General features: G+C 45.2%; 2 protein-coding genes and 1 long non-coding RNA gene across 3 annotated transcripts; 1 reads left to right on the top strand and 2 right to left on the bottom strand.

Moving 5' to 3' along the window:
- Positions 1-6,078: 6,078 nt before the first annotated feature.
- On the bottom strand, positions 6,079-9,784 carry LOC141220463 (uncharacterized). Its single transcript, XM_073666374.1, has one exon. It carries the CDS (start codon positions 9,648-9,650, stop codon positions 8,439-8,441), a length of 1,212 nt encoding a protein of 403 aa, XP_073522475.1. The 5' UTR covers positions 9,651-9,784; the 3' UTR covers positions 6,079-8,438.
- LOC141220464 (gastrula zinc finger protein XlCGF66.1-like) lies at positions 9,553-22,514 on the bottom strand. Its single transcript, XM_073666377.1, has 6 exons — positions 22,313-22,514; positions 12,620-12,769; positions 12,389-12,490; positions 12,185-12,305; positions 12,004-12,101; positions 9,553-9,799 (listed from the first exon to the last, which is right to left on the bottom strand). The coding sequence occupies exons 2-6, from the start codon at positions 12,695-12,697 to the stop codon at positions 9,767-9,769; spliced, it is 432 nt and encodes a 143-aa protein (XP_073522478.1). The 5' UTR covers positions 12,698-12,769; positions 22,313-22,514; the 3' UTR covers positions 9,553-9,766.
- LOC141220465 (uncharacterized) lies at positions 22,411-26,194 on the top strand. The gene is made up of 2 exons (XR_012288677.1): positions 22,411-22,644; positions 25,355-26,194. It is a non-coding gene; the product is annotated as an uncharacterized lncRNA (long non-coding RNA).
- Positions 26,195-27,790: the final 1,596 nt, after the last annotated feature.

Here is a 27,790-nt window from a genome sequence, read left to right on the forward strand (position 1 = left end):
GCCGCGCATGTACGAGGTGTACGGAGCAGAGCCGCGCGTGTATGAGGTGTACGGAGCAGAGCCGCGCGTGTATGAGGTGTACGGAGCAGAGCCGTGTGTGTACGAGGTGTACGGAGCAGAGCCGCGCATGTACGAGGTGTACGGAGCAGAGCCGCGCGTGTATGAGGTGTACGGAGCAGAGCCGCGCATGTACGAGGTGTACGGAGCAGAGCCGCGCGTGTACGAGGTGTACGGAGCGGAGCCGCGCGTGTACGAGGTGTACGGAGCAGAGCCGTGTGTACGAGGTGTACGGAGCAGAGCCGCGTGTGTACAAGGTGTACGGAGCAGAGCCGTGTGTACGAGGTGTACGGAGCAGAGCCGCGTGTGTACGAGGTGTACGGAGCGGAGCCGTGTGTGTACGAGGTGTACGGAGCGGAGCCGCGCGTGTACGAGGTGTACGGAGCGGAGCCGTGTATGAGGTGTATGGAGAGGAGCTGCGCGTGTACGAGGTGTACGAAGCGGAGCCGCGCGTGTACGAGGTGTACGGAGCGGAACCGCGTGTGTACAAGGTGTACGGAGCAGAGCCGTGTGTACGAGGTGTACGGAGCGGAGCCGCGCGTGTACGAGGTGTACGGAGCAGAGCCGTGTATGAGGTGTATGGAGAGGAGCTGCGCGTGTACGAGTTGTACGGAGCGGAGCCGTGCGTGTACGAGGTGTACGGAGCGGAGCCGTGTGTACGAAACATACGGAGCGGAGCCGTGTGTGTACAAGGTGTACAGAGTGGAGCCGTGTGTGTATGAGGTGTACGGAGCGGAGCCGTGTGTACGAGGCATACGGAGCGGAGCCGTGTGTGTACGGAGCAGAACGTATGTAACAGAAGTAGTTAGTGTACGATGCCGTGTGTGCGATGCTTCGGGTATATAGTCTGCAGTGCAGACATTTGCTGAGTGTGAGGAGCGAGTGGAGTCTGGAGAATCTCAGCTGTTCCCTCCATTGATGCAGTAAACAGCGCGCAGCAATGATAAATGAGATTGTGATCCTTGGTTGTGAATATCGGGACGTTTCAGTGTAATAACCTTTCTCAAACACTCGCTGGATGGGGGCACTCTGGGAAGGAATAGCTTATAGGAGGCTGCACAATTTTTAAAGCAGTTTCTCAACAATGAGGCAACACCAGAATGTGGCAGAAGATCTCGCTTCCACGGCTCGGAAGGGAAGAATCACTACAGTGGGTACGGAAAGTATTCAGACCCCTTTACATTTTTCATTCTTTGTTTCATTGCAGCCATTTGGTAAATTCTAAAAAGTTCATTTTTCCCATTAAAGTACACTCTGCACCCCATCTTGACTGAAAAAAAAACAGAAATGTAGAAATTTTTGCAAATTTATTAGAAAAGAAAAACTGAAATATCACATGGTCATAAGTATTCAGACCCTTTGCTCAGTATTGAGTAGAAGCCCCCTTTTGAGCTAGTACAGCCATGAGTCTTCTTGGGAATGTATTTCACACCTGGATTTGGGGATCTTCTGCCATTCTTCCTTGCAGATCCTCTCCAGTTCCGTCAGGTTGAATGGTGAACGTTGGTGGACAGTCGTTCTCAGGTCTCTCCAGAGATGCTCAATTGGGTTTAAGTGAGGGCTCTGGCTGGGCCAGTCAAGAATGGTCACAGCGTTGTTCTGAAGCCACTCCTTTGTTATTTTAGCTGTGTGCTTAGGGTCATTGTCTTGTAGGAAGGTGAATCTTCGGGCCAAGTCTGAGGTCCAGAGCACTCAGTAAGAGGTTTTCATCCAGGATATCTCTGTACTTGTTCATGTTTCCTTCAATTGCAACTAGTCGTCCTGTCCCTGCAGCTGAAAAACACCCCCATAGCATGATGCTGCCACCACCATGTTTCACTGTTGGGATTGTATTGGGCAGGTGATGAGCAGTGCCTGGTTTTCTCCACACATACCACTTAGAATTATCACCATAAACGTTCTATCTTCGTCTCATCAGACCAGAGAATCTTATTTCTCATGGTCTGGGAGTCCTTCATGTGTTTTTGAGCAAACTCTATGCAGGCTTTCATATGTCTTGCACTGAGGAGAGTCTTCCGTCGGGCCACTCTGCCATAAAGGCCCGACTGGTGGAGTGCTGCAGTGATAGTTGACTTTGTGGAACTTTCTCTCATCTCCCTACTGCATCTCTGGAGCTCAGCCACAGTGATATTGGGGTTCTTCTTTACCTCTCTCATCAAGGCTCTTCTCCCATGATTGCTCAGTTTGGCTGGACGACCAGGTCTAGGAAGACTTCTGGTGGTCCCAAACTTCTTCCATTTAAGGATTATGGAGGCCACTGTGCTCTTAGGAACCTTAAGTAATGCCGACATTCTTTTGTAACCTTGGCCAGATCTGTGCCTTGCCACAATTCTGTCTTTGAGCTCCTTGGGTAGTTCCTTTGTGCTCATGATTCTCATTTGGTCTGACATGCACTGTGAGCTGTGAGGTCTTATATAGACAGGTGTGTGCCTTTCCAAATCAAGTCCTATCAGTTTAATTAAACACAGCTGGACTCCAATGAAGGAGTAGAACCATCTCAATGAGGATCACAAGGAAATGGACAGAATGTGACTTAAATATGAGTGCCTGAGCAAAGGGTCTGAATACTTATGACCATGTGATATTTCAGTTTTTCTTTTTTAATAAATTTGCAAAAATGTCTACATTTCTGTTTTTTTCAGTGAAGATGGGCTGCAGAGTGCACTTTAATGAGAAAAAAAATGAACTTTTTAGAATTTACCAAATGGCTGCAATGAAGCAAAGAGTGAAAAATTTAAAGGAGTCTGAATACTTTCCGTATCCACTGTATATGGTTTCTGGATTGCTGCTGTGTCTGGAATATTGTGCCGCTGCCAAAACAGCAGACCCCCTCTCCCACTATAGTGACCCCACTTAGGAAACGATATTCCTCTGGTATTAGAGGTTAAAAATACAAAGGGACATGATGAATTCTAAGTCTTTTCTTTAGACTATGGACTTCTTAGGGTGCCAACCTCCACAGTCATTCAGTGTTAGTAGTAATAAGGGTGAAATAGTAATTATCAATAAACCCCATCCTATTTCCTCTCATCTCCCAATGTGGCCATCCATCTTTGTTATCATTTTTATTCTATTTCATACAAAGACTTAGAATTCATCACGCCCCTATGTATTCTAAGCCTCTAATCCCACATTTGTTATTATTCCGCCCCCACGATGGGCGTAAAGGCTGCTGGAATAATTATGTCTAACATTCTGGGAGGGTGTCATGGGTGTATCAGGTTTGACAGACAGTCGTTCTGGATCCAGCTGTAGAAGGTTGCTGTGCTTGCCTTTGCAGACACCTTTTTGATTCTTTCATCCCTGTAGTGTAGAGCTATCCTCTCACTAGGACCCAGCAGTGATCTCTTTCTGCTGCTAATTGACACACCCTTGCTTGATATTTAAAAACCCACAGTGTCTCCAGAGAGTCACCGGTGAACTATTTTCCTCTGTTCAGGCCTGGAGTTCTAGCTGTCGGCTAGTTTCTTCTTGGAGTTTCTTGGTGATTAGGGACGATAGGGGAGTCAGGGTATTGTAAGATGTGCCTAGGGGGTCTCCTCTCTCATTTTCCCTAGTTGTTGGGTTTCCCCCATTTTCCCATCGTCATACATTTGGTCCTTCCCTTCTACTTTGAAGAACCTAATATATAATACATAATTTCAGTTGTTTCACACTTTTTTGTTAAGTATATAATTCCACATGTGTTAATTCATAGTTTTGATGTCTTCAGTGTGAATGTACAATTTTCATAGTCATGAAAATACAGAAAAATCTTTAAATGAGGTGTGTCCAAACTTTTGGTCTGTAATGTATCAACCAGATATGGTCGTCATTGTGTCCATGGAGTAAGAGAGAGAAGTCACATGTCTTGTGATTTTACATCCAGTCCAAGAGGGGTATCTCCAGCCCCCGATGTGGGGGACTGATATCACCAGCCTATTGTATTCTCCCATTTTCCCCCATCACTGACTAAGAGCTATGATGAACCCTGGTAACCTCAGCTGATAGGACAGAAGGGAACTGGTGTTACGAGTTGTATACACCACCTTTACACAAATCTGCTTCTGATTTGCCCAGACTGAGCTTCTGTTCAGAGAAAAGTCCTTCCCCCTCCAGCAAAGCACACTGTCTTATATACACACTATATATATATATATATATATATAATAATATATATATAATAATATATGCTCACACACACACACATGAGTGGAGCAATATTCATGTGGGATAATATATGTATATATATTATATTATATGTATATTGACATCATAGGTCGACCTCAACTATCAGAGACAAAATGGGAAAACAAATCCTGAAAATCACATTGTCTGATTTGGAAAGAATTTTTTTAAATATATATAAATATGCATGTATTAAATGATAACAAATATTAATTTCATATATAAAGAGATAAAACTCAAATAAAAGATGCGACACCTTCCCATAATGGCTACAACCAGCGGGATCAAAAGAGAAAACGTATTCAGAACATACCCCGGCCCCCTCACACCACCCCAACGCCGTATTGCTGATGCTTCATCAGGGGCACTGTGATTTTCTTTGGATATTCTATCTCTCAATGTTAAAATTAATCAACCCTTAAAATTATAGACTGTTCATGTCTTTGTCAGTGGGCAAAGTTACAAAAACAGCAAGGGATCAAATACTTATTTCCTTCACTGTATATAGATATACACACACACACTGCTCAGAAAAATAAAGGGAACACTGAAATAACACATCCTAGATCTGAATGAATGAAATATTCTCATTGAATACTTTGTTCTGTATAAAGTTGAATGTGCTGACAACAAAATCACACAAAAATCATCAATGGAAATCAAATTTATTAACCAATGGAGGCCTGGATTTGGAGTCACCCCCAAAAGTAAAGTGGAAAAACACACTACAGGCTGATCCAACTTTGATGTAATGTCCTTAAAACAAGTCACAATGAGGCTCAGTATTGTGTGTGGCCTCCACGTGCCTGTATGACCTCCCTACAACGCCTGGGCATGCTCCTGATGAGGTTGCGGATGGTCTCCTGTGGGATCTCCTCCCAGACCTGAACTAAAGCATCCGCCAACTCCTGGACAGTCTGTGGTGCAACGTGACATTGCTGGATGGAGCGAGACATGATGTCCCAGATGTGCTCAATCAGATTCAGGTCTGGGGAACGGGAGGCCAGTCCATAGCTTCAATGCCTTCATCTTGCAGGAACTGCTGTCACACTCCAGCCACATGAGGTCTGGCATTGTCCTGCATTAGGGGGAACCCAGAGACAACCGCAGCAGCATATGGTCTCACAAGGGGTCTGAGGATCTCATCTCAGTACCTAATGGCAGTCAGGCTACCTCTGGCGAGCACACGGAGGGCTGTGCGGCCCTCCACACCATTACTGACCCACTGCCAAGCCGGTCATGCTGAAGGATGTTGCAGGCAGCAGATCGCTCTCCACTGCGTCTCCAGACTCTGTCATGTCTGTCACATGTGCTCAGTGAGAACCTGCTTTCATCTGTGAAGAGCACAGGGCGCCAGTGTCCTGTACGGTCTTGGGCTGTGAGCACAACCCCCATCTGTGGACGTCGGGCCCTCATACCACCCTCATGGAGTCGGTTTCTAACCGTTTGTGCAGACACATGCACATTTGTGGCATGCTGGAGGTCATTTTGCAGGGCTCTGGCAGTGCTCCTCCTGTTCCTCCTTGCACAAAGGCGGAGGTAGCGGTCCTGCTGCTGGGTTGTTGCCCTCCTACGGCCCCCTCCACGTCTCCTGGTGTACTGGCCTGTCTCCTGGTAGCGCCTCCAGCCTCTGGACACTATGCTGACAGACACAGCAAACCTTCTTGCCACAGCTCGCATTGATGTGCCACCCTGGATAAGCTGCACTACCTGAGCAACTTCTGTGGGTTGTAGAGTCCGTCTCATGCTACCACGAGTGTGAAAGCACAACCAACATTCAAAAGTGACCAAAACATCAGCCAGAAAGCATTGGTACTGAGATGTGGTCTGTGGTCCCCACCTGCAGAACCACTCCTTTATTGAGGGTGTCTTGCTAATTGCCGATCATTTCTACAAGTTGTTTGTTCCATTTGCACAACAGCATGTGAAATTGATTATCAATCAGTGTTGCTTCCTACGTGGACAGTTTGATTTCACAGAAGTTTGATTTACTTGGAGATACTGTATATTCTGTTAAGTGTTCCCTTTATTTTTTTGAGCAGTGTAGTATGGTTGGGTAGTAGTTAATAATTTCTGTCAATGACGTTGAGGACTTCCATTCTGCTATTGGATAATTTGGACATAATTGCTGGCACTGTATTGTCTCTCAAGATCTGTAACTTTTTTTCTGTGTGCGCATTTTTTGTCCAGTTATTATTGTATATATTTTGCATTTATAGATCGATATTTTGAGAGATATTTTCTTATATCTTATTATGCATTTATACTATGATCTCATATAATCGTGTTATACTTCATGCTTCACTGTTCTCTGTGGTGTCCTCGTTGGCCGTATCAATTTATGCTCCATGACGCGTGATCACGTGGTTCCCCACGTGCTTGTGGCGTGACGGATCATATGATGCGTTTGCCTTGGATGCGGCGGTGTAGCAGTGATTGCCATGTGTCATGCCACGCCCTCCCCACACCCATTGGCCGAGAGACTACACACCCCCTTTTCTATTGGCTCAAGGGCCCTTTTTAAACCCTACCCACCTTCATTGATGCCACCTCCTGACGAAGGCAGCCGTGCCAAAACGCGCATCACGGTGAGCGCAATTGAGGGGCGTATTCACATCCACTGGCTGTAAGTATTCTATAGGGTTCATGCTACACTCTTTTTGCTGCCGTTCTTTCATCTTTTTTCCTACTTGGGTGCATTTTCTAGGCATTAATATGTATTAGGATATACTTTTACCCTGTAGCCTAAGATACCACTTACAAAGATCTGCTGTCCCCGGTATGAGCTATCTATATTAGTCCCTATATATAGACAGCGGTGTGACTAACCTCTTATATAGCAACTACTTCTGACCTACCTCACAAGCACCTGCACTTTTATTGAATGCTTCACTGCATTTTAACAATATATTCTTATTTTTTGGCAGCCCAATTATGTATTTACATCAGAAAAGAATCATGTTAATTTGTCTCATGCTCCTCATTAGTGCTCCTCCATTGTTTTACTACTAACTGTCTCTGTTTCTGTGATTCAGATTTTTTTCCTGTATAAATTATAATTAATAACATTTTGTAATTTTTTCACTATTATATGGGACTCTGACTTGAAGTTTTTTCCTCGTTTCTTATGTATGGAGGAGCATGTGGGGCCCATTATACTGTATACTGGTTGGCCCACGACTTTGTCAAAGTTCTCATGTTTTGAGTTTTACATTCCTGATGTAGAATCAGTCTGGGTAAATGTACATGGACATGGCAATAATGGAAAGCTGCTAACTGGAGTTTGCTACAAGCCTCCTAATATAGCTGAACACGTAGAGGATGAAATGCTGCAACAAATTAAAAAGGCAACAAAAACAAGTAAAGGTGAAAAGTGTTGGATCCCTTGAAATTGTTTCAGAAAATGAAGTAATTCTCCCAGAAAATTATTGCAATTACATGTTTTGTTATACACGTTTACTTCCTTTGCGAGTATTGGAACAACACAAGAAAACAGAGAAAAAAAGGCAAATTAAACATAATCTCACACAAAATAGGCCAGAAAAAATTGTTGCCACCTAGCCAAAATTGAGGGTAAACAACTTTGTTTCAAGCATGTGAAGCTTGTTCAAACGCAATTGTGGCAAGTAACAGGTGTTGGCAATATGAAAATCACAACTAAAACTAGATAAAAAAGGGAGAAGTTGATTCAATCTTTGCATTGTGTGCATATGTGTGCCACACTAAGCATGGAGAAAACAGAAAAAGGAGACGAGAACTGTCTGAGGACTTGAGAACCAAAATTGTTGAAAAATATCAACAATTTCAAGGTTATAAGTCCATCTTTAGGGATCCGCATGTTCCTTTGTCCAAGGTGCGCAGCATAATCAATAAATTTACAACCCATACAGTCAAATATGGTGGAGGTTCAAAGGTGTTTTGGGGTTGTTTTGCTGCCTCTGGCACTAGGTGCCTTGACTGTGTGCAAGACATCATGAAATCTGAAGATTAGCAAAGGATTTTGGGTCACAATTTAGTGCCTAGTGTCAGAAAGCTGGGTTTGCGTCCTAGGTCATGGGTCTTCATACTTTACTTTCCCCTTGTTGACAGTGTGTTGCAGCCTCCCCTCTGGTTCCTCAGGAGGTATGAGAAACTCCTCAACGGCTTATTAGGGAGTTAGGTCTGTGGTGGTGTTTTTAGTTGTGCAGCTAGGGCCTTTCTTGTCTGTACAGAGACTAGTTGTGTGTAGTTGCAGCATTCTCCCCTGTGTGGGTTCTCCGGTGGTTATCAAGATGTGCTTTCTGGTTAAAACATTTTCCATATTCTGAACATGGAAAAGGCTTCTCCCCTGTGTGAGTTCTCTGATGTTTGATAAGCGTTGATTTGTCTGTAAAACATTTCCCACATTCTGAACATGAAAATGGCTTCTCCCCTGTGTGGGTTCTCTGGTGCTTAAGAAAACTAGATTTCTGGTTAAAACATTTCCCACATTCTGAACATGGAAAAGGCTTCTCCCCTGTGTGAGTTCTCTGATGTGTGATAAGAGTTGATTTGTCTGTAAAACATTTCCCACATTCTGAACATGGAAAAGGCTTCTCCCCTGTGTGAGTTCTCTGATGTTTGATAAGAGTTGATTTGTCTGTAAAACTTTTCCCACATTCTGAACATGGAAAAGGCTTCTCCCCTGTGTGAGTTCTCTGATGTGTGATAAGAGTTGATTTGTCTGTAAAACATTTCCCACATTCTGAACATGAAAATGGCTTCTCCCCTGTGTGAGTTTTGTGATGTTTGATAAGAGTTGATTTCTCTGTAAAACATTTCCCACATTCTGAACATGGAAAAGGCTTGTCCCCTGTGTGAGTTCTCTGATGGCTTATAAGATAGGATTTCTGTACAAAACATTTCCCACAATCTAAACATGAAAAAGGCTTCTCCCCTGTGTGAGTTCTCTGATGTTTGATAAGATTTGATTTCTGTACAAAACATTTCCCACATTCTGAACAGGAAAATGGTTTCTCTCCTGTGTGAGTTCTCTGATGTTTGATAAGATTTGATTTCTGTACAAAACATTTCCCACATTCTGAACAGGAAAATGGCTTCTCCACTGTGTGGGTTCTCTGATGTGCGATAAGGTTTGATTTCTGTACAAAACATTTCCCACATTCTGAACAGGAAAATGACTTCTCTCCTGTGGGAGTTATCTCATGCCTAACAAGATTTGATTTCCGATTAAAACATCTCCCACACTTGGAGCAAGAAAATCTATTCTTCACTGTGTGAATTTTTTGATGTTTAAGAAAAGACTTTTTGAGAGGAAAACTATTTCTATATTCTGAATGTGAAAATGGCTTCTTTGCATTAGGAGCAGTTTGTTTTTTAATGCTTATTTTGTGACTTTGATTTTCATTAGTAGTCGGTAATGAATCAGAAGACAGGACGTGTTTCATAGGATCAGATGACAGATCTTTGCTGGGAAGGGATGATGGTAAATCTGGAGAAACGTCAGTCACTTCAATTGTATTCTGTGGGATCTGAAAATTATCTGATTTGAAAATTGAAGATGTCAGCTGTCCCTCTGATCTCCGGGTACAGTTATCTGCCAAGAATAAAACCAATTATTATTTTTTAATAAAAAATCCTTGAATTTTATATTTCTGAACATTTCTACTTAAACTGTCCGTAAATAAAGGCAAGTTATATAAAAAAAAATTCACTTATTCACCAGGACAATGACCATCTAATAGAAAACCTCATAGGATGAACCAGTGGAGCGTGGTGTTCAACTGTTTGTTCATTCTGCCTCCCAAATATGGAGTAAAAGGCACAGGCTCTGTCCAGCCACTAAGATTAGGTAGCCTGGGACCAGTAGTACCATCCAGTCTGGCAGTATGGGTGTGTGTGCTGTCCAGCTGGAGTAATCTGCTCCCTGCTTCAGCCATATGGAAAGCACCGCACCCTACTAAAGCTGGAAGCATATTGCCGGAAGCTGCCAGATCCAGCCTTGTTCTCCTCTGGTTCAGTCCTCTGTGATCAGCTCCCGGCTTGTGTATTTGGTTCCTGGTGTGACCTCGGCCCGTTTACTGACTACTCTTGTGTCTTCTGATTTTGTACTTTCTCTGCCCTCCTGGTTCTGACCCGGCTACCTGACTATTCTGCTTCCCATCTCACTCCACAGAACAGCAGGTAACACCGTGGCCCAAGCCTAGGAGTATCTGTGTAAGGCCAGATCCATGTAGAGGGGTTAAAGGGTGATCAGCAAAGTAATTTGTGAAATCTGTAAACAGGGTAGATAGTGACAAGCCTGTTTGTGGTGGCCATCTTTTGAGCTGCCAGTAGACCATGAACAGCGCCCCCAATACATTGTGTCTGCGAACTACTCCAGGAAAATCTGCATTCCTAATAGCTAAATGTCGCTCCTTCCCTTCTTACCCTGCCATGTGCCCAGACAGTAGTGTACAACCGTATATAGGGGATTGTCAGATTCAAGAGAAGTTGGAAAATAATTTGTAAGGTCCATTTGTTTCCTATTATCCTTTGTGAAGAATTCCAAAATTATCACTACATAAAGTGACACACGTCAAATTTGAAAAATGGGGCCGATTAGGAACATAAAACTGTCTGCGGGAAGGGGTTAAATCAGAGGATTACTGAAGTCAAAAACTGAGCATAGACAATAAAACATCTACTGAAATGATCAAACTCAACAGTCTTCATCAGAGAAAAATGAGTAACTAGTGGAGAAACCTCTCTGGGGTAATTAGAGTCTGGGGCTCGGGGGCTCTTCATCATCTAAACTATCGTAAGGGACAATATTTTCTGTCACATGAGTGTCAAGAAGAAATATTAGACATTTAAAGTGAAGTTTTTTACAATACTGCAGAGCTGAGGGGTCTTAAATTTAGATCTCTGGCATTTGGAAGAGGCAATGGAGAACTTTTTGAAAGACTACCAGGGAGTTACAGAGACACATAAGTGAGGCCGGCCGATCCCACCACAATCAGACTATCATACAGAATGAACTTGTAAAAAAAAGAAAGAATATATGTAACATCCCCAACAACAAAATATGTATGAAGGAAGAAATCCAACACTAAACCGGAGTTGCACTCATTTATGGTGGACCATTGGAGGTATGATGAGTCCTGACCAGAAGAGTAGAGAAAGTATTAGTGCCTCCATTTCAGGAGAGATTGTGCAGGAATCTGAATTCTTTAGGATTGAAAACATAATGGAATTTATGACATGGAGTGAATCCATGAAACCAGGGCTCGAGCCATGCCACCACATCTCCTGCAGGCGTGAATAGAAGTATATTACAGCCATCAGCCACGCACAGCTTAAAGACATATCATGGCACAGGTGTAATGTTTTTTATGTAGTTTATCAAGATCCTGTTTGAAGTTAGTTGGTTTAAAAAGAAATTGAAAAGTATAAAGGGAAACTATTGTTATTGTACAGAAATTCACACTTGGTCCTCACTGCACATTTAATGTTATCGATCAAAAAAGCAAACTTTGGCCAGAAAGACTGGACCTGGTCTTGTAGGGACCATATGAGCACATTCAGCAGCACAGAAGGGAGAGAAGGTAGATTCATCCAATAAGATATCAGGGATCTAGGAAGCCAACAGCATCATTGGAAAAGTCACATGTATGATCGGCTCTAATCCTGCCATCTCCACCATTCTCATTACACAAGTATAAAACATAATAATGGTGGATAAAACAAGACTGAAGACATGACTTTTACAGCCGTCTACACATCATAGGGGAGATCTCATGACACCTTCTCTCCATCTACCTGATGATCCTGAGGAACATTGGGATCTTCTTGTTTACAGTCCTGTGGAAGAAGAGGAAGGGGACATCTCTCTGGTGTTGTCCTCTTACTGGATAGATCTGGAGGAAACACATACAGGGACTGAATTCATTCTTTACATACAGATAATTATAGGCCTTGTGTATTTAGTCCTGTCTATTACCTGGTGATGTGAGGGGCTGGGGAACCTCCATCATAATCTTGTACAGATCTTTGTGTCCTTCTAAATACTCCCACTCCTCCATGGAGAAATAGACAGCGACATCCTGACACCTTATAGGAACCTGACACATACAATGATACTGTCATCCCCTCGAACCCTTCATAGCGTTACTGTATAATGTCCCAGCATTCCCAACAGTGTCACCTCTCCAGTTAGCAGCTCAATCATCTTGTAGGCGAGTTCTAGGATCTGGTCATTGATGTCCTCATGTATCAGGGGGTGAGGTGGAGGCTCCATGATTAACCTCTGGTTATGGAGAGACACATTAATAAATCTCACTACATACATTTCCAGAGTCCTCACCTCTCCAGTTCTGTCCATCTGTTATTCCCATAGATAAGAATGATGTAATGTGACGTCATCAGAACCTCTCACCTCTCCAGTAAGCCGGAAGAGGATCTCTAGGGTGAGGTGTAATATCCTCTCCACCATCTTGTCCCTGTCCATATCCATCTTTGAAAGGTAAATCAGGAAAATTTTCTTATATAGACGATCTTCACTGAGTGGATCCGGTGTTGTAGAGACCTGAACGAGAAGAAGATGAGCCGATGTAACATCATAAAAATCCTGTGTAATAATACAATTACTGGAGATAATAAGGGGAAACATATGAGGAGATTTATTATTTTTTATTTAGTTTTTTCTTTACATCTAGTAATAAAACCTACATATTTTAGGTCATAGCAACAAGCAATTCCGTCCTCGAAGTCTGCAGCAGAATACGTTACTCATAGACTCACCTTCCATAACGCCAATTCTCGTCTCATTTTCCATCACTGGAATTGGCATTAGCAATAATGCAGGAGATATTTATTTCACGTGACATGAGAAATAACTACTTCATGATGAGGAAACATCTACTACTACGGATCTAAAACCATATTTGGAGACAGTCCGTCACTGACTACATCACCACTGGCCGTCTGTATGAATGTTTCCCGTCTTCCCCGAGCTGTAATCTATCAAGTTAGATCTCATGTCTGATTCACACACAGAAGTTTGAGGCTTTTATAAAAGCTGTTTTGCTTGCACAAATGCTGCGGAGAGAAATTATTTGATACTAAAGTCTACATGTAGAGTGTATTATGGGTTTTATTTCTAGCCTTAGGCTTTCCTATATTACAAGAAAAAACCCAGAAAAAAAGCAGATATTAAAAGGTTTCAAAAGAAAATTTACACCAACAATTCTTGTGAAAAGAAAAAACATGCAAAAAGCAGAAGACACATTGTGTAATTTTTTAACATATTATGAACTCTTTTGGGCACCAGAACATAGATGTACACCTCAGGGATGGCACAGGTGCGGCTGCAATAAAATCCCTGGCAGTTTAACCACTTGCGCCTGCAAAAAGCAAACATGGCATCTAATAAAGTGTGACAGAGTTCGGCTGAATGCCCTCCTCCCCCAAGTACTGGGCCTGTAATGTACAAAAGTCTATTAGGCCGGGCCAGAGGCAGAGTTCCATAACTTACTTTTTAACGCCTCCATAAACATTAGACTAAAGTTACATGGAAGCACTGATTTTGGTTGACTATATAATGTATTTGGGGACCTCCCTACAGATGCAGTCAGTCATACAAACCACAGGAAAGCTGGAATATTTGTGTATGGGGGAGTCTGGAGAGATAGCCGTGTGCCAAATGATCCTTCAGCCAACACTTATCTCATGTGTATGGGGCAGTTAGTATTACACTGACAGGCAGTGATAATACACGGCACTACAGTAGTACAGTGCATCACCTGAGCAATCAAAGGCTTCTGTGTTGTATGATCGCACTAATGAGAGTTATTTTAAAAAGTTTATAAAAAAGGTTTAAAAAAAGTTGTAAAGTGAAAATATCACAGTTTTAGCAAAAATAAATATTTGTCACTATAAGGAAAACATGCATATAATGAGAAAATGGAGAGGGAGGTCAGCTCACTGTTTATTTAATGCACCTTGTCTGAAGAACACCGCATGGAGTCACCCTGGTCAGGGACTGTGGAGACCCGGGGTCTTCTGTGGGCGTAATGCTACTCAAACAACACAGGGTGAGGGTAAAACAGCGTGGCAATACTTTATAGAAACCATAAAGCGGACATTAAACATACAGAACAGTCCCAGAAAATACCCAAGATGGTACATTACACAGTCTCATCCTTCCATCTCTGCCTTTCTGGGATAGAACAGCTGCGACTTTGGAGACTTCCAGGGCCGACTACCCGGGCCCCCACAGAGAGAAGGTAGCGGCAAGCTAAGGAAGTCAACAGTCCATCGAGGTACAAGACCAGGAGACCCGATGGTCCCATCCTGGCCTCTCCGAGAGTTTCCATGGGACCAGACGACCAGTGGGTCCCTCCTGGCAACTCCAAATGTCTCCATGGGTTCTAGGTGACCAGTGGGTCCCTCCTAGCAACACCAAAACAGCATATCCATGGGGCCATGTGACTTTTTCGTCCTCTCCTGGACTTCCCAAAAGTATCCATTGTCTCTCTGATGGTTAATGGAGCAGATCTGATACCCTTAGACTAGAATCATGTAGAATACAAATCTGTGTCTCTTTAGATGCCATGCAATCCATCTACTTTCCTGAAGGATGTCTCCCATTCTCCTTCCAAAGTCCTTCTGATGTTCCGTGATTCTCTGTCCCAAATTTCATTATGTCTACAGCACTACAGACACCCCTGTTTATATTTACATCTGTGTGAGGTCATAAAGCCCAGGTAAAAGAGGTAAGGGTGCAGGGATCACCTATCATTGTTTGAGCTAATCTATTTACATAGTTGGTATCACAGGGGCTGTTGTAAATAAACTTTCAGCTGACTTAGTACAATTTGTCATTAGCACAGTAAGCATGATTGCTTCCAAACGAATAGAATTCAGCATTCAGGGTTATACAAATGCTATGACCTTTTTGATCAGCAAGAGAAATACAGCCCCTGACGAAGCTACTGTAGTAGCGATACGCGTAGGGCTTACCTCTCTGCAGTGGACTCCCTCCGTAGGTATCTATGCCCTACGTGTATCGCTACTACAGTAGCTTCGTCATGGGTCGTATGTTTTTTAACCACTTGTGTGTCCCTACATGAAATAAAGTTGCTATTGTATTTCTTATTATTTTTGGATATGCATTATCTCACTGTGCAAGCTTTTCTCTACCTACTTCTTTATGTGCTTTGTTGCACAGTTACCATTGGCCCCCGTATCATATTTCAGTGATTTAGATTGTGTGGTGCCGACTGCCAAATATCTTAATAGATTAATGTCTTCTAATACATTTTTTAGCGGACCTGACGTGCATCCCACGTATTGCAGTTAACTCTCTATACACTCTATTAAATAAATGACCCCCTATAGTGTTACAATTGATGAAATTGTGTATTGAAAATTGCTGTACCGTTAGGTTTTCTTCAAATGTGTTGGTTTTATTAACATAGTTGCATGCTTTACAGGGTGTATGGCCACATTTAAAAAAACCCTTATAGGATAACCAAGTTACATTGCGTTTGATATTTGTTTCTTGCTTATTCCGCCTGGTGTAGAAGCCTTTTTGGATCCAAAACACAAACAAAATATGCAAAAGAATTTACAAAGTCTGGAGGATGCCATCTCACACATCAAAAAAACTACGTTTGAGAGAGATATCAAAGACTACGAGTCAAATTCAATTTACACATGGAAATGAAACAAACCAGGAGCTACTGTTCTGAAATACAGGTCACACAATAAATTCAAAGGAAATAGAGGAGAGCGGAGGTCAGCTTCACAAATCCTAATGTGTCCATGGGTTCCTCTAATTATAATTCTCTGAGGACTTATCTGATCCATCAGTGGGATCAACTAAAGAAAGATGGAACAAAAATAAATTCTCAAGAACGCCCCACAATCCAGCACAAAACAACGGGCGGACAGAAAGCTCAAACGTTCCCGGACATGTGCGTTCCATGCCGGAGTGCATCACGGTCTCCTATCTGCGCATGTGCATGTCCGGAAGCATGCGTACAACTCCGGATCGCATATGGTATTGGATTGCATACCACCAACATAGAAAAATCCTATCTCTGAGATCAGCATCATGGGAGACTAAAAACAAGTACTGCACATCCTCCCATCATGCAATAGGCATGTAGATCTACTTTATCACTACAAAAAATATGGGATGGTGGCCCACAGTATATTCCTAAATGGTCAAACTTGACCTCTATTGCACAATTAGAGATACACAAGGATCACCACACTTGTTAATGACGAAATAGTATAAGTGGAATATAATTGATAAGTAATAATTCTGATATAGAAGCTCAGATATCTCGGTGAAGTACAACAATATGTGAACCCCATTCACAGGGAACTGACTAGCAATGGGTAGAGCATAAAATCCAAAAATATAATCCAGAATGGGGCTGTAGTCACACAAAACAGGCATAGGAAATTTGCTCATTGAGTTCCTTAGGGGCTGGTGAATCCAGTCTAACAATCCACTCACTTTCCTTTCAGAGGATACATCTATTGTGATCACCTCCTCTCACATTGGGTTTAACCACCACAATGATACAAAAGGAGAGGTCTCCGGGTTCACCTCGATGTGCACTGTTCATGTGTCTCACTAATGGGATCTCCCGACCATGGCGTATATCGCCCAAATGCTCCCCTCCTCTCCTCCTAGACTCCCTCTTGATCTTGTCTACATATTCTAGGGGCAGGTGCATGTGGCCATATATACTAGTCCTGAGGTTTTACAGCTGGAATAATCCCACTGGAAAAAGATTTTAACCATGGAGGAACTTGAGAAAGATTTACATGGTCTCATCCAATTACATGTACAACATTCTCCAGAACTAAAGAAACCACAGATTCTTCTATCTAGCCAAGTCCCCTTGGGTGCAGTTTTTAAAGAAACTATGCACTAAACTTTCTGAAAGTTATTGTGGGAGTAGATTCCACAGCACCCTCAGGTCCGGGTCGACCACAAGTATATCCCAGTGTTTTCTGAGGATATGAAAGATACAGTCACTCTGATTGTCATAAGTTTTTCTTACTCGTGTAGTCCAATCTTCTTCTTGGTCTCTTGGATTGGTATGGTGGAGTGTCTGTCTCTACCATTTTTCTGCAAACGATGATGCGGAATCGAAAATGTACCATGAGTACCCTTTATCCCTTAATCTGGTGTTCAGGTCTATTGCCTGTATATTAAAATCTGTGACATTCGAGCAGTACTTTCTCAACCAGAAAAATTGGCCCTTGGGTTTTCCTCTTTGTATGGAGATGGGGGTGGTGGTTATCACACTTCAATAGTTTATTAGTGCTTGAAGGTTTATGGTAGAGGAGTGTCCCTAGGGTCCCATTTCAATCTTTCTTGATCAGTACATACAGGAACAGCAACTGGTAATAATTGGTGTTGGTCTGGTCCTTTAAACAAAATGTACTTTTCAGGTTATATCCTCAGTACCCTCACTTATCTTCCCTTCTTTTGAGGGCCACAGAGTCAGACTCTCCCGGCCCTTCTCCCTGCAAGTGCTGGTTGTCTATCGCCCTCCGGGCCCCTCCTGTCAGTTTGTGGATCATTTTGCCACTTGGCTTTCAAACTTTCTATCCTATGACATCCCCACCCTCATCATAGGAGACTTTAACATCCCAATTGGCGATCCATTCTCCCCATCTGCAGCTCATCTTTTATCGCTAACTTCCTCCTTCGGTCTTTCACAGCTTACTAATTCTCCTACACATGATGGAAATACTCTTGACCTTATCTTCGCCCGGCTCTGTTTAATACATGACTTTTCTAACGCTCCTCTTCCGCTCTCTGATCACAACCTTCTTTCATTCTCTGTGAAGAACTGTCACCCTGCTCAAGACACCCCCACTTTCCACACCTATAGAAATATACGCGCCATTAACACCCAGAAATTTATGAAAACATTGCAAACATCATTGGTCCCAATCTCCTCCCTCTCATGTCCCGACTCTGCACTAAAGCATTATAAAGAAATAAAGCTATGCGCCCTCGATGAAGCCGCACCTCCTACACAAAGAACAACTCGGCACAGATGGCGATAACCCTGGCACACACTACAAACACGTTTTCTCCAGCGGTGCTCCTGGTGCCGAACGGCTGTGGAGAAAATCTAATCTGGCCGAAGGTTTGATCCATTATAAATTTATGCTTAAAACCTATAACTCCGCCCTTCACCTCTCCAAACAATCCTACTTTAACAACCTCATCATCTCAAGGCCCAATAAGCCAAAACACCTGTTTGACACTTACTCTCTCCTTAATCAAACAGCACAAGGCCCGACCACCGACCTCTGCGCTGACGATCTGGCCAATTATTTCAAAGAAAAATTTGATCATATCAGACAGGAAATTTTCTCCCAATCCCAAAATGTTATGCATGCTCCCCCCCTCCCACACTGCATCTTGCTCATTTTCTGACTTCGAACCAGTCATGGAAGAAGTGACAAGGCTCCTTGCTTCCTCTCGCTCTACCACCTGCACCAGTGACCCTATTCCCTCACATCTCCTTCAGTCCCTTTCTCCAGCTGTCACCACTCACCTAACTAAAATATTCAACCTCTACCTCTTATCTGGTATTTTTCCCTCCTTTTTTAAACACGCCAGCATACATCCATTACTTAAAAAACCATCCCTCGACCAGAACTGCACGGCCAACTACAGATCTGTTTCCAATCTTCCTTTTATCTCTAAACTCCTGGAACGCCTGGTCCACTCCTGTCTAATACGCCATCTCTCAGATAACTCCCTTCTTGACCCTTTACATTCTACTGAAACTGCACTCACTAAAGTCTCTAATGATCTCCTAACAGCCAAATCTAATGGTCAATACTCCCTGCTGATTCTACTGGATCACTCTGCAGCATTAGACACTGTGGATCTACCTCTCTGACCGCTCCTTCACTGTGTCTTTTGCTGGCTCCTCTTCCTCTCACCTTCCCCTTATTGTCGGGGTTCCTTATTGTCGGGGTTCCTCAAGGATCAGTCCTAGGCCCCCTTCTTTTCACCTTATATACCGCTTCTATTGGACAAACAATCAGCAGATTCAGTTTTCAGTACCATCTCTATGCTGATGACACCCAATTATACACCTCTACTCCGGACTTCACCCCTGCATTATTACAAAATACCAGTGATTGTCTTTCCGCCATCTCTAACACTATGTCCTCCCTCTATCTAAAACTGAATCTGTCAAAAACTGAACTACTCGTATTTCCTCCCTCCACTATCCTACTTGCGCCCAATATTGCCACTTCAGTTTGTGGCTCCACCATTACTCCCCAGCAACCAGCAACAAGCCCACTTGTTGGTCTTGGGTTCATACTCGATTCAGATCTTTCCTTCACTCCTCAGATCAAATCACTCGCTCGTGTCATCTACACCTCAAAAACATCTCTAGAATCAGATATTTTCTTACCTTTGACTCGGCAAAAATTCTTACTGTAGCTCTTATTCATTCTTGTCTAGACTATTGCAACTCTTTACTAATCGGTCTCCCTCTTTCTAAACTCTCCCCTCTCCAATCCATCCTGATCGCAACAGCCAGGATCATATTCTTCTCCAACCGCTACACCAATGCCTCTTCCCTGTGCCAGTCATTGTACTGCTTGCCCATCCAATACAGAGTTCAATATAAACTTATCACTCTCACCCACAAAGCGCTCCACGATTCAGCACCACTCTTCATCTCCTCCCTCGTCTCAGTCTACCACCCTTCCCGTACCCTCCATTCTGCCAATGACTTAAATCTAAAATCTTCCATAATCCGAGTCTCCCACTCCCGCCTCCAAGATTTCTCGCGTGCTGCACCAATTCTTTGGAATGCACTACCCAGGACAATTCAATTAATTCCTAATACTCACAGTTTTAAGCGAGCCATAAAAACCCATTTCTTTAGACTGGCCTATCACCTCAACACACTTATCTAACTGTCCCAGTTTGGCCCATATTAAAATTTTCTTCAAAATCATGCTCATACCATTCATGCACTGATTAGCCTCTGTCTGTACTGTACACATACTGGCTGGCAACCAGTTCATGTAGTGTTACGTACTTACCCTATTTACTATATTAAGGCTGTATTATAGAATATATCTACATTTTACCTTTATGTCTCCCCTATTTCCTTACAGACTGTAAGCTTGCGACCCTCACTCCGTTTAACATCTGAGTTATGCTTATTCTGTAAAGTCTGTATTGTCTGTATAAATCCCCCCTAAAATTGTAAAGTGCTGTGGAATATGTTGGTGCTATAAAAATAAAAATTATGATTAGAATTAAATTCAGATGTAAATCTAAGGCCCACTCTATTGATGTTGAGTTCCCCGACAAATTAAAAAGATTGTTCACTCGTCCCCGACCAGATGATAAAAATGTAGTCAATATATTTGTACCATACCCCAGTATATGGATGCCACCACTTATAATCATCAAAGAATATTATGTTTTCCTCCCATCAGTCCAGGGATAAGTTAGCACATGAGGGGGCACAGGGGTTCCCCATCGCAGTACCCCTGAGCTGGAGGAAGTACTGCCTGTCAAAAAGAAAGAAGTTATGAGTAAGAGTGAATTTTAGAAGATCCTCCATGAAGTCATTATGTCTGCTACACTGTACTGATCTCGATTAAAAGAAACGTCTTACCCCTCTGATACCATCCTCAGGCCGTATATTACTGTACAAAGCCTCGATATCTAGTAAGGCCGGCTGCTCCCCTACATGCATGTATACATGCTCGAGGGTCTACATGGAGGGGAGCAGGCAAAGGGAAAACCAACTCCAGAGGGATTATTCCAACTGCAGGACCTCAGGCGGTACTGTGGGGGCATCAAACATACTGCATAAAGGGCATAATGGGGGCATTACACTGTGTGGGGGCATCATACATCCTGCATAAGGGGCATAATGGGGGCATTACACTGTGGGGGGGCATCATACATCCTGCATAAGGGGCATAATGGGGGCATTACACTGTGTGGGGCACCATACATCCTGCATAAGGGACATAATGGGGGCATTACACTGTGGGGGGGATCATACATCCTGCATAAGGGGCATAATGGGGGCATTACACTGTGGGGGGGCATCATACATCCTGCATAAGGGGAATAATGGGGGCATTACACTGTGTAGGGGCATCATACATACTGCATAAGGGGTATAATGGGGGCATTACACTGTGTGGGGGCATCATACATACTGCATAAGGGGCATAATGGGGGCATTACACTGTGTGGGGGCATCATACATCCTGCATAAGGGGCATAATGGGGGCATTACACTGTGGGAGGCATCATACATCCTGCATAAGGGGCATAATGGGGGCATTACACTGTGTGAGGGCATCATACATACTACATAAGGGGCATAATGGGGGCATTACACTGTGTGAGGGCATCATACATCCTGTATAAGGGGCATAATGGGGGCATTACACTGTGGGGGGGCATCATACATCCTGCATAAGGGGCATAATGGGGGCATTACACTGTGGTGGGCATCATACATCCTGCATAAGGGGAATAATGGGGGCATCATACATCCTGCATAAGGGGCATAATGGGGGCATTACACTGTGTAGGGCATCATACATCCTGCATAAGGGGCATAATGGGGGCATTACACTGTGGTGGGCATCATACATACTGCATAAGGGGCATAATGGGGGCATTACACTGTGGGGGCATCATACATCCTGCATAAGGGGTATAATGGGGGCATTACACGGTGTGTGGGCATCATACATACTACATAAGGGGCATAATGGGGGCATTACACTGTGTGGGGGGGCATCATACATCCTGCATAAGGGGCATAATGGGGGCATTACACTGTGTGGGGACATCATACATCCTGCATAAGGGGCATAATGGGGGCATTACACTGTGGGGGTCCCGTACTCTGAGAACAATACGTTTCCTCCCTTCTTGTCTCCATAGTTGGGTCGTATGTATCTATTACAGGAAACAGAACAGAAACCTTATGATTCTTATAAAGGGACAACACAAGACCCCCAAAGAGTCTCCGTGCTGAAGGGGTTAATGCCCCCTGCGCCCAGTAATGGGGTCTCCACATACCTCCACCTGCAGAGCCGCCACCACATATATGGCTGTTGTGTGCGCACAGGAGCTGTGATGAGGTCACAGGAGGGGAGGAGTCAGGGGTCACATGATCAGGGGCCTCAGTGGATGCAGGACTCTGCTGTGCTGGTTGTCAGGTAGCGTCTAGTTTGGAGTTGATCTCTTGAGGGGGAGGAGTGATTTCATTCTATCATGACGTCACCGGAAGGGGCGGGGCTTCTCAGTCCAGTGGACACTCTTCCACCTGCAGCTGCAGCAGTGCACATTGGGCCGGGACAGGAGGATGGTGATGAGGAGCTCGTGTTCAGCGTTGTGCTGTGAGGACTAAGGTGGGGGGAACTGACCATGTGGATAAATGCTGTGGAGGCATAAAGGGGGCTGTGTGGGTGGTGTGAGAGGCATGGGGTATGTAGAGGGGCATCCAGGGGGCTGTGTGGCTGGTGTGAGGAGGCATGGGGTATGTAGAGGGACATCCAGGGGGCTGTGTGGCTGGTGTGAGGGGCATGGGGTATGTAGAGGGGCATCCAGGGGCTGTGTGGCTGGTGTGAGGAGGCATGGGGTATGTAGAGGGACATCCAGGGGGCTGTGTGGCTGGTGTGAGGGGCATGGGGTATGTAGAGGGACATCCAGGGGGCTGTCTGGCTGGTGTGAGGGGGCATGGGGTATGTAGAGGGGCATCCAGGGGGCTGTGTGGCTGGTGTGAGGGGCATGGGGTATGTAGAGGGACATCCAGGGGGCTGTGTGGCTGGTGTGAGGGGCATGGGGTATGTAGAGGGACATCCAGGGGGCTGTCTGGCTGGTGTGAGGGGGCATGGGGTATGTAGAGGGGCATTCAGGAGGCTGTGTGGCTGGTGTGAGGAGGCATGAGGTATGTAGAGGGACATCCAGGGGGCTGCCTGGCTGGTGTGAGGGGCATGGGGTGTGTAGAGGGACATCCAGGGGGCTGTGTGGGTGTGAGGAGGCATGAGGTATGTAGAGGGACATCCAGGGGGCTGCGTGGCTGGTGTGAGGAGGCATGGAGTATGTAGAGGGGCATCCAGGGGGCTGTGTGGCTGGTGTGAGGAGGCATGGGGTATGTAGAGGGGCATCCAGGGGGCTGTGTGGCTGGTGTGAGGAGGCATGGGGTATGTAGAGGGACATCCAGGGGGCTGTGTGGCTGGTGTGAGGAGGCATGGGGTATGTAGAGGGACATCCAGGGGGCTGTGTGGCTGGTGTGAGGAGGCATGGGGTATGTAGAGGGACATCCAAGGGGCTGTGTGGCTGGTGTGATGGGCATGGGGTATGTAGAGGGACATCCAGGGGGCTGTGTGGCTGGTGTGAGGGGGCATGGGGTATGTAGAGGGACATCCAGGGGGCTGTGTGGCTGGTGTGAGGAGGCATGGGGTATGTAGAGGGACATCCAGGGGGCTGTGTGGCTGGTGTGAGGAGGCATGGGGTATGTAGAGGGACATCCAGGGGGCTGTGTGGCTGGTGTGAGGAGGCATAGGGTATGTAGAGGGGCATCCAGGGGGCTGTGTGGCTGGTGTGAGGAGGCATGGGGTATGTAGAGGGACATCCAGGGGGCTGTGTGGCTGGTGTGAGGAGGCATGGGGTATGTAGAGGGACATCCAGGGGGCTGTGTGGCTGGTTTGAGGAGGCATGGGGTATGTAGAGGGACATCCAGGGGGCCGTGTGGCTGGTGTGAGGAGTCATGGGGTATGTAGAGAGACATCCAGGGGGCCGTGTGGCTGGTGTGAGGGGGCATGGGGTATGTAGAGGGACATCCAGGGGGCCGTGTGGCTGGTGTGAGGGGGCATGGGGTATGTAGAGGGACATCCAGGGGGCTGTGTGGCTTATGTGAGGAGGCATGGGGTATGTAGAGGGACATCCAGGGGGCTGTGTGGCTGGTGTTAGGAGGCATGGGATATATACAGGGGCATCCAGGGGTCTGTGTGGGTGGTGTGAGGGGGCATGTGATATGTAGAGGGGCATCTAGGGAGCTGCGTGGCTGGTGTGAGGAGGCATGGGGTATGTAGAGGGGCATCCAGGGGGCTGGTGTGAGGAGGCATGGGATATGTAGAGGGACATCCAGGGAGCTGTGTGGTTTGTGTGAGTAGGCATGGGATATGTAGAGGGACATCCAGGGGACTGTGTGGCTGGTGTGAGGGGCATGGGGTGTGTAGAGGGACATCCAGGGGGCTGTGTGGGTAGTGTGAGTAGGCATGGGGTGTGTAGAGGGACATCCAGGGGGCTGTGTGGCTGGTGTGAGGAGGCATGGGGTATGTAGAGGGACATCCAGGGGGCTGTGTGGGTGGTGTGAGGAGGCATGGGATATGTAGAGGGACATCCAGGGGGCTGTGTGGGTTGTGTGAGGAGGCATGGGATATGTAGAGGGTCATCCAGGGGGCTGTGTAGGTGGTGTGAGGAGGCATGGGATATGTAGAGGGACATCCAGGGGGCTGCGTGGGTGGTGTGAGGAGGCATGGGGTATGTAGAGGGACATCCAGGGGGCTGTGTGGGTGGTGTGAGGAGGCATGGGGTATGTAGAGGGACATCCAGGGGGCTGTGTGGGTGGTGAGGAGGCATGGGGTATGTAGAGGGACATCCAGGGGGCTGTGTGGGTGGTGAGGGGGCATGGGGTATGTAGAGCGGCATCCAGGGGGCTGTGTGGCTGGTGTGAGGGGCATGGGGTATGTAGAGGGGCATCCAGGGGGCTGGTGTGAGGTGACATGGGGTACGAGGACGGTGGCCGACACAACCTCCTTAAAGACGATAGCACGCCATTTTAAAATCTGTCATGGGAGAAATCCTGAAACCTTTATGGTACGTGGTATTGATGTCATCCATAGTGGCATTAGGGGTGGAAATGTAAAAAAGTTCTGGCTCAAGGGGAAACCAAATGGATAGTGGAACTGGGAACAATGACGCCAAATGGCCTTAATGAGGCCCTGAGCTTCACCCATTTCTTTAATAGATATATTCTTTGTGGTATTTTTATACAATTGTATGTGTTGATTTTAATTAGTTTTCTTTGTCATTTGTAACTTTCCCGCTCCATAGTCTATATGCACCATCTATATGGATCACCTACATATGGTTAATCAATATGAGGATACTACGAGCAACAATTAAATTGGACCAAGAAAATAGATTTTTGTACTGACAGAATCGTGTTGCAATTATAGGAAGATGATACTTCTTACTCTAACACATTTTTGCATTATTAAGTAGTTGCGTTACTATACTTGTCTAAATGCGTTGCTGTGTTCTCTTTGGCGAGCGCGTGGGTGCTATGCCTCCTCTTGCCTCTGCGTCATGCACGGCATCTGCATGGTGTCTGCACATGTTCGGGGGTCATGGCAACGTGTCCTGGTTCCCTGTCATGCGTGGTTCACCTTGATGGCCGTGCGTGACGCATCTGGCTCGGGCGGTTCAGCGCGCATGCGCTGATGGTCCAGGAGATGATTGGTCCGTTGTGGTCACGTAACCGCAGGCCCTAAAGTATATTTAAACAGACATGGAAGGTCCTATTAAACAATCCCCCCGAGGAAGCCATAGGATATACCACGCGAAACACGCATTGGGGTCCTTGTTTATTCTGAGTGCTGATCTAATATGGGTAAGAGTGCAATATAATTCTCTAGCATTTCTTAATAGGGCACTATAGGCCATATGGCACGTGGTACATATCCATAGTGATGAAATATACCATAATTTTGTACCAGTGCATAAATGCCTTGAATTCGAGCACTTCTTGCACTTTGTCCTAATAGATATGTAACATCTATTATTATGTTGTATATGTGTCACCCAGTTTGGTTGTCTGTGTGTCGTCCTTTTTAATCATGTTTGTCTTTTCTGTATATTGTTTACAATAAAGTTTTTTGATTCTTTGCCATATTCTCCGTATTTGGTTCGTTTTTTCTATATAACGGCAGAAACAAGTCCGGGGGCGCCTCCCGCCAGAGAAAATATAGAAATAGTCCTTGGATGAGTTCAATGGATCCAGCAGATGAAGGACACAACACAGTCCCACGTGGTAACTTCTATCAATCCACACACGCCACGAGGGTCTGGCCGCAGCCTGAGACCCTCCAGCGTCGGGAGGCACCACGCAACTGACTGGGCCAAACATGAGTCTATTGTTCTGTCTACTGGGATCAGCCCCTGGATGGGGGAAGGGTTCACACCCTCTAGATGCAACAAGAGATGTTGACCTAGGCCTGATTACATTACAGTCCATGAACACAGGCTGGGGGAGGGACACGCTGTTAGGCTGTGTGCCCACGATGCGTTTAAGCACCAGCAAAAACTCTGCAGAAATGCTTAAACGCTTGGTAGAAGGTCTGCCATGTTCCCCAATGATAATCTGTGCTGTGCACATGCTGCGGAAATTTCCGCTGCGCATTATCATTGCGGAAAAATACGCAGCATGTCAATTAATTTTGCGGACATGCAGCGTAATTACTGTAATTGACTTGCATTGAAACGCATATTATCCGTGTCAGCACATTTGCACACATGGATAATATGCGTTTCTATGTGCGGATGGTACCCGGGTGTGGAGGACAGGAGACTCTCCTCCGGACCTGTGTACCATAGAACCTGTGAAAAAAAGAATAAATAAAAAATAAATATTATACTTACCTTCTGATGGCCCCCGCTCTCCTAGTCTTCACTTGCCGGCAGCGTGCTGTGGACTGAAGGACCTGCGCTGACGTCATTTAGTCATGTGACGGCAGGTCCTTCAGTGTACCGCAAGCTGGGGAAAAAAACGCAGCACTACCAACTATTTTGCGGCAGTGCTGCGTTTTTGCCGCCAGTGACTTGCATTAGAAGGCATGCATTCCGCTTCACTAGATAAGTACATGCGGAATACAAGCGTTCAATGTGCGGATGGTACGCAGGTCTAGAGGAGAGAAGACTCTCCTCCGGACCTGCGTACCATAGACACTGTGAAAAAAAGAAAATAAAAAATAAATGTTATTTACCTTCTGGCGGCCCGCGCTGCACTCGTCCTCCCATGCCGGCAGAACGCGATGGACTGAAGGACCTGCGCTGACTTCATAGTCATGTGACGGGTCACGCGACGCTGACGTCGGCAGGTCCTTCAGTGTACCGCGATCTGCCGGCAGCCAGAACGGAGCAAAGCAAGACACCGGGGGCCATCAGAGGGTAAGTATAGATTTATTTTTTTATTTTTTACCATTCTTTTATGGTCACACTATATATGCCGGTTGCATGGATTTATATAGTGTGACCAAGTTGTCAAGCACTTTCCAAGTGATGCTAAAATCTCTTGGAAAGCGCTTGTCAACCCGCATGCGGAAATGCAAGTGAAGAACGCACTGTTAGTCATATTGGATAAAACAAGTTGCTGAGGTTAGGACCACCAGGGACCCCAATGTTACTTAGGAAAGACTATGTCCATATTTAATAAAAAAAAATTCACTTATGCTTAGCACAGGTCTGTCCGTCCATTCATGGATTCTGTAT

This window comes from Phyllobates terribilis, unplaced genomic scaffold (genome assembly GCF_046119375.1).
Source record: "Phyllobates terribilis strain yellow unplaced genomic scaffold, ASM4611937v1 Scaffold_298__1_contigs__length_2340664, whole genome shotgun sequence".
Classification (NCBI taxonomy): Eukaryota; Metazoa; Chordata; class Amphibia; order Anura; family Dendrobatidae; genus Phyllobates; species Phyllobates terribilis.